This window comes from Oncorhynchus kisutch, linkage group LG3 (assembly GCF_002021735.2).
Source record: "Oncorhynchus kisutch isolate 150728-3 linkage group LG3, Okis_V2, whole genome shotgun sequence".
Classification (NCBI taxonomy): Eukaryota; Metazoa; Chordata; class Actinopteri; order Salmoniformes; family Salmonidae; genus Oncorhynchus; species Oncorhynchus kisutch.
In genome coordinates this window covers 21,031,934-21,042,937 of record NC_034176.2, presented here as the reverse complement: position 1 = coordinate 21,042,937, position 11,004 = coordinate 21,031,934, and the positions used below count along the sequence as shown (strand labels likewise).

The 11,004-nt window shown below is 42.7% G+C and overlaps 2 protein-coding genes across 2 annotated transcripts in view; one reads left to right on the top strand and one right to left on the bottom strand.

Moving 5' to 3' along the window:
- Positions 1-218: 218 nt before the first annotated feature.
- On the top strand, positions 219-7,771 carry LOC116361374 (protein FAM163B-like). The gene is made up of 3 exons (XM_031815858.1): positions 219-682; positions 6,163-6,278; positions 6,419-7,771. Exons 2-3 carry the CDS (start codon positions 6,186-6,188, stop codon positions 6,833-6,835), a joined length of 510 nt encoding a protein of 169 aa, XP_031671718.1. The 5' UTR covers positions 219-682; positions 6,163-6,185; the 3' UTR covers positions 6,836-7,771.
- A 56-nt stretch (positions 7,772-7,827) lies between these two features.
- Positions 7,828-11,004, bottom strand: part of LOC109873324 (ADAMTS-like protein 2) — a 28,016-nt gene continuing 24,839 nt past the window's right edge. Inside the window, exons 18-19 of the mRNA XM_031816324.1 lie at positions 10,626-10,770; positions 7,828-10,170 (exon numbers count right to left, since the gene is read on the bottom strand). Of these exons, the coding sequence (XP_031672184.1) occupies positions 10,049-10,170; positions 10,626-10,770 (267 nt within the window). The 3' untranslated portion in view covers positions 7,828-10,048. The remainder of the gene's footprint in view (positions 10,171-10,625; positions 10,771-11,004) is intronic.

The following is an 11,004-nucleotide window of genomic DNA, read 5'->3' as shown; positions in this document are numbered from 1 at the left end:
CATTTTTCTTATTATTTTTTTTGCCAGGATAAGGCCACACATTACATTAGGAATGTAACGAGGGTTTTTCTTTGCATATAGATATTTGGAGTAATGTGTTTTGCATCATTAGTGCCAGTCTTCAGCGTCCCCCTATCAAATGTTGACTACATGATAGAATTGAGCGGGAAGGAGAAAGGTAATTTGGGAGCGCGGGAAACAATTCAGCTGGCAATACCATCGTATAAGCGTCAAAATAAACAGAGCAACTTGTAGGACTACTTCAGTAATATTCAAATTGTGCTTGCAAGGACTCATCTTTTTTAAACTCCTTTTAACGCCTTTTCGAAGTGAAGAGAGATGGAGATACACTTGGGAAATTGTGATGGGAATTTAATTGAAGTGTTTGGTTTCTTTTAGATTCAACACGTTTTTCCCAATGAAATAAGTGCTTTACCACAGAATAGCTACAGGGATAGTCACTTTTGTCGTTTTCGGTATTAAAGGTACAACACAAATGTTTGCTCTGAAGAGTAGCGAACCTGATGATAATCCCATTAGTCTACAATGAAAGCCTATTAATCACCTTCAGGCGCGGCTGCCTTTGAGCGTCACGTGGCTGCAACACGGATGCCCAGAACCGGGGCTGCGCGAGCCGGAGGCACCCGGGACGCAACATGGGACGATTCAAATACTTATAGAGGTAAGATTATAACATGCGTGCGAGTCGTTTATTGTTTAAGTAGTTTTGTGTTTTTGCTTTCACACACATTTCGCACAAGTCATTTAGAGTATTGCTCGTACTCCTGAATGTAGGCTAGGCTTGGTTAATGTAGGCCTATTATAAAACCCTATATGCTTAATTTAGTTTATTAGATATTGATAAAAGTTTTTATTTCATGTATCTCTCATATTTTGCTGACTATGAGCGTTTTTTAAAAATCGATGGACGTGGTCTAAGGGGAGCAAAGACTGAAGACAGAAATGTTCAATTATGAAACTGGATAGATAAAGAGATCCGATGAGACAGTTACAGGAAGTTAAATGTGTCATGAGATTGAAAGTGAGACAATCTGCATGATAATTGAATACCTATGACATGTTTTTATAAATTCAGTACACTTGTCGCGTGCTCTTGGCACTGAGCGGCTGTCCATGGTGCTGATATGCTCTCCATGCGGCGGGGTGGTTGAAACCTGAGACAATTGTAGCATGTGTGATTTGTGCAAATGGGTAGATTTGCTAAAGTACATAGCCTATGTTTTTTGGTTGTTCGTGAGGGGGATAGGCATCTCTGTCTTGGACCCAGCGAGTATTTGATGTGATGTATGATGTGATGTGTAATGTGCTGTGGAGGTTTTTGCAATTTTGTTATCAATGGGTCAAAACAGCAATTATTTAGTATGGTTAGATGCCTTGTAAAAATGTGTTAAACGAAAAAATATTTGAACTCTCTCCAAACAAATAGCATTCTGTAAGTCTAGGGAAACTTCCATGGTTTGTTGATGATAGAATACCACGTCTAATGGCCTGTCCATTGACTTTGAGAGTTGGCCCAATGCCTTTAGAGCCTCAAGAGGTCATGTCAGACATTGTTCTCTGAGAGATAGATTTTAACCTGAGAGCCAGTACTCTAATGCTATAGTCTAACGATAGTCAATAGAATATCCTTTGCACTTCTTGTTTAGGATGCATCATGGGCGCTCTGTCTGTCTGTCTGTCTGTCTGTCTGTCTGTCTGTCTGTCTGTCTGTCTGTCTGTCTGTCTGTCTGTCTGTCTGTCTGTCTGTCTGTCTGTCTGTCTGTCTGTCTGTCTGTCTGTGCCTGTGCCTGTGCCTGTGCCTGTGTGTAATGTAACCAAAGTGATATTCAATTTATTTTTTAATAGATACAAAATAAACTAGTAAGGTGGAAGGTACACCAATGTGAGAATGCTATTCATTGACTACAGCTCAGCGTTCAACACCATAGTGTCCTCAAAGCTCATCAATAAGCTAAGGACCCTGGGACTAAACACCTCCCTTTGCAACTGGATCCTGGACTTCCTGACGGGCCACCCCCAGATGGTAAGGGTAGGTAACAACACATCCGCCATGCTGAGGTGCATGCTCATCCCCCTCCAGTACTCCCTGTTCACTAATGACTGCACGGCCAGGCACGACTCCAACACCATCATTAAATTTGCTGATGACACAACAGTGGTAGGCCTGATCACTGACAACAACAAGACAGCCTATAGGAAGGAGGTCAGAGACCTGGCCATGTGGTGCCAAGACAACAACCTCTCCCTCAACATGATCAAGACAAAAGGAGGTGATTGTGGACTACATACAGGAAAAGGAGGACTGAGCACACCCCCATTCTCATCGACGGGGCTGCAGTGGAGCAGATTGAGAGCTTGAAGTTCCTTGGTGTTCACATCACCAACAAACTAACATGGTCCAAGCACACCATGACAGTCGTGAAGCGGACACGAAAATACCTATTCTCCCTCAGGAGACTGAAAAGATTTGGCATGGGTCCTCAGATCCTTAAAAGGTTCTACAGCTGCACCCTCAAGAGCATCCTGACTGGTTGCATCACTGCCTGGTATGGTAACAAATCAGCCTCCGACTGCAAGGCACTACAGAGGGTAGTGTGAACGGCCCAGTACATCACTGGGGCCAAGCTTCCTGCCATCCAGGACCTCTATACAAGGTGGTGTCAGAGGAAGGCCCTGAAAATTGTCAAAGACTCCAGCCACTCTAGTCATAGACTGTTCTCTCTGCTACCACATGGCAAGCGGTACCGGAGTGCCAAGTCTAGGTCCAAGAGGCTTCTAAACAGCTTCTACCCCCAAGCCATAAGACTACTGAACATCTAGTCAAATGGCTACCCAGACTATTCACATTGCCCCCCCTCCCCTCTCCACACCACTGCCACTCTCTGTTGTCATCTATGCATAGTCACTTTAATTAACTCTACCTACATGTACATACTACCTCAACTAACCGGTGCCCCCGCAGATTGACTCTGTACCGGCACCCCCCTGTATATATTGTTATTTTCTACTGCTCCTCTTTAATTACTTGTTACTTTTATCTCTTATTCTTATCCATATTTTTATAAACTGCACTCTCGGTTAGGGGCTCGTAAGTAAGCATTTCACTGTAAGGTCTACACCTGTTGTATTCGGCGCATGTGACTAATAAAATGTGATTTGATTTGATCATTATGTAGATCTAGAGGACAGCCTGCCATGGAGAGTTGTAACCCCAGCTGAAAGTAGTTGTGTGTGTACTGCAATATGGATCATGAGGAACTTTTAAATCCTGGCTGCATGTGGATGGCCAGTGATTTGTGTATTATGGTGAATCACAGCAGTCGGTGTAAATGACTCCCTTCCTGCAGGGACACTGATACCAGACCAGGTCGTCATGGGAACAGAATGCAATATGTTGAGCTGAAGCTATCTTGTGGCAGAAAAAAAAATGGCCTCCATTTTCCCTTTCTGCCACAAGATAGCTTCAGCTCAGTCAGACATTTTTCTGTTACAGAATACCGTATCTGGGGGGGTCATTGTGAGAAATTGCGCAGCTCTTCATGAAAGCTAGTCTTTCATAGGTTTGATAGTCACATCTGAATGGCTATCACACATCACTTCTAACTGCTTTGGAATGGACAATTGCATTAGCCTTTGCGGGAGCATGGGACTTTTAATAGAACATTCCAGACACCTGGTTACTTCCTGCCTTATTTAGTGGACATCTACAGCATCAATAATATGTATCTACTTTGGTCTGATGATATATTCTGCAATATTATTCACAGTGTGCTTAAACTAATAACACACACAATTATATTTTTTATATTGAATATATCATTTAAACATACACAGTGTAGGTTGGAAAAAGTATGTGAACCCCTAGGCTAATGACTTCTCCAAAAGCTAATTGGAGTCAGGAGTCAGCCAACGTGGAGTCCAATCAATGAGACGAGATTGGAGATGTCGGTTTTAGCTGCCCTGCCCTCTAAAAAACACTCACAAAATGTTTGTTTGCTATTTACCAGAAGCATTACCTGATGTGAACCATGCCTCGAACAAAAGTTTGTTAGAATGAGTGGACCAAGATGCAGCGTGGTATAGTTCCATCCTCTTTATTATGAAGTGAAACTCAAAGAAAGCAATAAATGCACAAACCGAAGCTTGAAGCTATACAAAGTCAAGATCCCACAAAACACAAAGGGGAAATGGCTGCCTAAATATGATCCCCAATCAGAGACAACGACAAACAGCGGTGCGGGGCGAAGCACCCACTCCGCTCGCGGACACGTTATCCTCAATGGCAGCTCTGGTGCGGGGATGACCCACCCTAGTCACACCCCGACCTAACCAACATAGAGAATAAAAAGGTCTCTATGGTCAGGGCGTGACAGGTTAATAATTGTTGACTTGCATAAAGCTGGAAAGGGTTACAAAAGTATCTCTAAAAGCCTTGATGTTCATCAGTTCACAGTAAGACAAATTGTCTATAAATGGAGAAAGTTCAACACTGTTGCTACTCTCCCTAGGTGTGGCTGTCCTGCAAAGATGACCGCAAGAGCAAAGGGCAGAATGCTCAATGAGGTTAAGAAGAATCCTAGAGTGTCAGCTAAAGACTTACACAAATCTCTGGAACATGCTAACATCTCTGTTGACGAGTCTACTACACGTAAAACACGAAACAAGAATGGTGTTCATGCTGCACGTCTGAAGTTTGCAAAAGTGCACCTGGATGTTCCACAGCGCTACTGGCAAAATATTCTGTGGACAGATGAAACTACTGTGTAGTTGTTTGGAAGGAACACACAACACTATGTGTGGAGAAAAAAAGGCACAGCACACCAACATCAAAACCTCATCCCAACTGTAAAGTATGGTGGCGGGAGCATCACGGTTTGGGGCTGTTTTGCTGCCTCAGGGCCTGCACAGCTTGCTATCAGTGATTGAAAACTGAAATCCCAAGTTTATCAAGACTTTTGCAGGAGAATGTTAGGCTATCTATCTGCCAATTGAAGCTCAACAGAAGCTGTGTGATGCAACAGGACAACGACCCAAAACACAGAAGTAAATCAACAACACAATGGCTTCAACAGAAGAAAATACACCTTCTGGAGTGGCCCAGTCAGAGTCCTGACCTCAACCCGATTGAGATGCTGTGGCATGACCTCAAGAGAGTTGTTCACACCAGACATCCCAACAATATTGCTGAACTGAAACAGTTTTGTACAGAGGAATGGTCCAAAATTCCTCCAGACCGTTGTGTACTGTAGGCCTGATCCACAACTACAGAAAACGTTTGTTTGAGGTTATTGCTGCCAAAGGAGGGTCAACCAGTTATTAAATCCAAGGGTTCACATACTTTTTTCCACCCTGCACTGTGAATGTTTACACGGTGTGTTCAATAAAGACATGAAAATGTATGTTTTGCATGTTATTATTTTAAGCAGACTGTTTGTCTATTGTTGTGACCTAGATGAAGTTCAGATCAAATTTTATGACCAATTTATGCAGAAATCCAGGTATTTCATAAGGGTTCACATACTTTTACTTTCCACTGTATCTACTTGAAATTCACTGGAAGTCTGTCTCTGCCTTAGTGTTGAGGCTATTTCTGGGTTTGATGTCATGTCTGCTGTGTAACTCCCATGCATTATTCCAGTATGGTCCTACACTGAATGACACGTTCCTGGAACTTTTCCTACAGTACCAAACAGTCTCAACAAGAAGGAAAGCAAACTAAGATGGACTCAACCTATTAGGAAGCTTTTGATTTAAAAACCATACAATGTGTCCATCATGTCCTCTGCAGTTCATTTGTCTCTTTTACCATGTCACTGCATAGACCAGTAGATTCTTTTGAAATTCATTTTACTTGAGCTTGAATTTTCTCTCCAAAACAAGTAAATCGATGGCTTTTCAATTTCCCTCTAATGTACATATTTTTGTGAAATAACCTGATGATTTGAAGGAATTTGCAATTACTGCACTATGCCTTTGTTTCAAAGAGTGGAAGTGATCACTAAAAGCAGCAACATCAAATTCCCAATGAGGGCTGTTGTCAAGGATACAAATCTATATAACAGAGAGAGATTATCTAAGTTTAAGCACTACTCCCCCCTTCAATCTGTCCCCCTTTCTCCTTCTATTCTTTTCTCTCTGTAGAGTGTTGATGGAGAGGACTTCGAATGTCAGCCGGGACAGTGGTTATCTGTGGTGGAATTCTAGCTACAGTCATCTTACTGACTATCGTTGCAGTACTGTGCTACTGTAGGTTGCAGGTAGGCTAAAGTCTTGCCATGAAGAATTCGATTTTGTGAAGTAGCCATGTTTTTTCTACCTTAGCTGTGATGAGTGCATAAGGTTTTACGGTGACCAGCTTGATCACTCTGTCACATGTTTCTCTCTGCTCCATTGTCAGTATTATTGCTGTAAGAGGGAGGAGCCAGAGATGGAGGAGGAGCAACCGGACCTCACCATCATGTCCTCTCTCCCCACACCAGTGCACACGGCTGATGACCAGGACAGGATGACCACGCCCCCCTCTGAGCCCAACGGGCCCGCCTTTGTCTACACTCCTTCCCTGACCCGCAAACCAATGACACACTCCCATATGTTTTGCCCATCCTGCACTCGCTACTCCTTGCCCTTCTACCTGCAGCACTCCTCTGAGAGACTGCATAACGGTGGCGGCCGCATCAGCTACAGGACTGTGCAGCAGCAGGAGCTGGACCTGCCAATGGACCTGGCCAGCTTCAACCACAAGCTCAACCTCATCCGCTCTGTCACCATGAGGGAGGTGGTCACTCACAGCCACGGTGTCAGCACTGATGTGTAGCCCCATGGTGGCTGGGAGGACTAATGTTAGGGACCTGACCTGGCTGAAGGGAATTTTATTGCACTCTTACTTACTGTAGATATTTTCCACCAAACCGATGGATACGTTCACTCGCTCACATGATGTAGAGAGGTTTTTTGGTGTCACATGCAGATATATGGACACCTACTCCTGAATTCACATGAACAGTTTTTTTAAATGGCTTAATATCATAGGCATATAGGATCTGTGATTATGAGGGAGACATTTTTTCTCAAGAGAAGCTTAAGCAGGCAGATGAATAACTTTGGTACTGTGTATGTTGTGTGATACCTGTACTATACATTATCTTTGGGTTTATGCAGGTGATGACACATAAGCTACTGTAAGCTGCTAAAATAAGTCCAGAACCCTAAGTAATATTTTAGAGTAGACAGAAAATGACCTGATTCCCCAATATTCTGAAGTGTTTTGGTTAAAGTTCTGAGTGTCCTCATAACAGCTTCTTAATAGAGTGTGGAAACTGAACTATTTTAAGAGCTAATTTGGTGACAATTTAAAGGGAAAATATGCTTAAATATGTATTTGAAGGGATTTTCAGGTCGTTCATTGTCAAGTCATATACTTCAAGTTCCACAATACATTTGACATACGTCAATTGAGTTGGTTTCTCCAGTAATGTGTGTAATATTCACTTGGCAAGTATGGGTGGCACAGCCCTTTTTGTTTTGTGAAGAAACGTAACATGTCTTTTTTGCTTTAACAGGGTTTTGTCTTCTTAGTGTATAGGATATGTGTTTGTTATTTCAGCAGTAAATATGAGAAGGAAAACGACACACAGAAACCAGCAGGTGGCATCAGGTCCTAATCCATGCTTTTCCCATCATCGATACTACTACTTTGGATGAACCATATGTGAAATAGTGTCAACAATAAACTGTTGGAAAAATAAGTGAATGCTTTTTTGTGTGCCTGATATTCTGAACCCAACATAGCAATCAAAGAAACAGCTATAATGTAGACCTTTTAATTGAAATACAGGTAGATACATTGAGCATTTCAGTTGATAACAGTACAAAATGTCAATGATAACTTTTTTTGGACAAAGAGGCATCAGTTAACAAAACCAGTAAACTAGATAACGATATTGCCAATATGAGACACACACTCTTGAATGTATTTCAACCTTCTCACGTGTCAGGAATCTTTCAGTTCATAAATGGGATAACTGTATGGTCATACTGTATGTCTTCAGTCTTACCCTCTCAATTCACGCTCTCATTCACATTTAGCTAACTGGCATTTAGTAACTTCAAGAATTATATGCCATGATTGATAAAAATTAAGTGTGATGAGCAATAAATAAATTGTATGTCCTGCAAAAATAACTAATAACATAGAAATAGCAGTATGGGCATAATAACAATAGAATGAGCAGAATAAAATGGGACACTTACAAGAGATGAAGCTGAAATGAGTCTTGAGACATTTTTTAAAACCTTTCTTTGACATATTGTACTATTTCTTATAGCATAGCCAAGGATAACACTCAGTAAGGCCACCTTCCTTGTGCCAGACACTAATTAACAATATAATCAATATTTACCTTAAATACAGTCTAGACATGCAGTATAGTCAACCAGGAAATAATTTGATGCATCTTTCCACATAAGTATGGCCCTGTGTGGTTTAAGAGATTTCTGATGTAGGATTCTCTCTTCAAAAGACAAAAATAGATGCACCAGTTCACTCTTTGCTCTCTCGTCTCCCCGCTTGACTCTTAATACTTCAGGGTTTCAGTCTTTGCATGTGCCCAATTGACAACCTCTGAAAGAAAGGTATGTGGTTCATACTGAAGCCTTTATCATATTCTACTGTTTTTTCCTTATTTAGATCATATCCCTTTGGATATACCATAGCCTAGTGTGGTGTAATAGAGTAGCCTACTGCGGTGTAGTAGAGTAGCCTAGTGTGGTGTAATAGAGTAGCCTACTGTGGTGTAGTAGAGTAGCCTAGTGTGGTGTAATAGAGTAGCCTAGTGTGGTGTAATAGAGTAGCCTAGTGTGGTGTAGTAGAGTAGCCTAGTGTGGTGTAGTAGAGTAGCCTACTGGGGTGCAGTAGAGTAGCCTAGTGTGGTGTAGTAGAGTAGCCTAGTGTGGTGTAGTAGAGAAGCCTAGTGTGGTGTAGTAGAGTAGCCTACTGTGGTGCAGTAGAGTAGCCTAGTTTGGTGTAGTAGAGAAGCATAGTGTGGTGTTGTAGAGTAGCCTAGTGTGGTGTAGTAGAGTAACTTACTAGGGTGCAGTAGAGTAGCCTAGTGTGGTGTAATAGAGTAGCCTACTGTGGTGTAGTAGAGTAGCCTACTGTGGTGTAGTAGAGTAGCCTACTGTGGTGTAGTAGAGTAGCCTAGTGTGGGGTAGTAGAGAAGCCTAGTGTGGTGTAGTAGAGTAGCCTACTGGGTGCAGTAGAGTAGACTACTGGGTGCAGTAGAGTAGACTACTGGGGTGCAGTAGAGTAGCCTAGTGTGGTGTAGTAGAGTAGCCTACTGGGGTGCAGTAGAGTAGCCTACTGTGGTGCAGTAGAGTAGCCTAGTCTGGTGTAGTAGAGTAGCCTAGTGTGGTGTAGTAGAGTAGCCTAGTGTGGTGTAGTAGAGTAGCTTAGTGTGGTGTAGTAGAGTAGCCTACTGGGGTGCAGTAGAGTAGCCTACTGGGGTGCAGTAGAGTAGCCTACTAGGGTTCAGTAGAGTAGCCTAGTGTGGTGTATTAGAGTAGCCTAGTGTGGTAGAGTAGAGTAACTTACTGTGGTGTAGTAGAGTAGCCTAGTGTGGTGTAGTAGAGTAGCCTACTGTGGTGTAGTAGAGTAACTTACTGTGGTGAAGTAGGGTAGCCTACTGTGGTGTAGTAGAGTAACTTACTGTGGGGAACGTACTGTAGTGTAGTAGAGTAACCTACTGTGGTGTAGTAGAGTAATTTACTGTAGAGTAGTCTACTGTAGTGTAGTAGAGTAGCCTAGTGTGGTGTAGTAGAGTAACTTACTGTATAGTAGTCTACTGTAGTGTAGTAGAGTAGCCTAGTGTGGTGTAGTAGAGTAGCCTAGTGTGGTGTAGTAGAGTAACTTACTGTAGAGTAGTCTACTGTAGTGTAGTAGAGTAGCCTAGTGTGGTGTGGTAGAGTAACTTACTGTGGTGAAGTAGAGTAGCCTACTATGGGGGAAAGGCTTTGGGGGTGTCAGGCAATACTAAGAGGTGTGCTGGGCCCTGCAGGAATGGCAGCAGGCCTTGCTGTAGTACCAGTGACTGCACAGGTTCACCTTCAGAGCTAGAGAGCAGTTGGTGGTGGGTCGGTCCTGACAGCTCTCATCTGCATGACAGAGACATTTATGATATGATCAATCATATGGAAAAAGTAGCCTCATCACAATCAGAAAATACTGTAGTGACAAATCTATCAATTAATCAATCAATCTGCCTTTTTACCCCCATAATCTAAACGCTCAAGACTTTGGGCTGTTATGAAAGAAAGAGGTGCTTGCCCACACTAATAATTATCTCAGTTGTGAAAAGCAAAAAAGTACTGCAAATAATACAATTAAAAACAAGTGCTTTGACGATGCCATGTTCTCCGGTCTACTTTTGCCTGTGACTAGACATAAGCTACTGTAACTCTCCTAAAGTTGCCAGAGGCTGGGGTTATGTGCTGCTGCTTGTATAGCCTGATCTCAGATCTGTTTGTGCTGTCTTGCCAACTCCTATGGTCATTGGTGTTGGAAGACAGCACAAACATATCTATTTGGGACCATGCCATTGCTTACATACCTGGGGGTTCAGTGGGACAGGGTTGCAGGGCGCAGGTCTGCTTGGCCACAGGCTTGGTCAGGGAGTCACACCCTCTCACGATCTCCCTAGCCTGGTAGCACTTTACATCTCTCATCCTAACACCCACACCACACATCTTAGTGCACTGAGGAATGAACATACCACACATCTTAGTGCACTGAGGAATGAACACACCACACATCTTAGTGCACTGAGGAATGAACACACCACACATCTTAGTGCACTGAGGAATGAACACACCACACATCTTAGTGCACTGAGGAATGAACACACCACACATCTTAGTGCACTGAGGAATGACCACACCACACATCTTAGTGCACTGAGGAATGAACACACCACACATCTTAGTGCACTG

What these genes read in the sequence shown, in the direction of transcription:
- LOC116361374 (XM_031815858.1), top strand. Translation starts at nt 6,186, where the DNA reads ATGTCAGCCGGGACAGTGGTTATCTGTGGTGGAATTCTAGCTACAGTC. An exon ending in TGTGCTACTGTAGGTTGCAG is followed by an intron (nt 6,279 to 6,418) that starts GTAGGCTAAAGT and finishes CTCCATTGTCAG; the next exon opens with TATTATTGCTGTAAGAGGGA.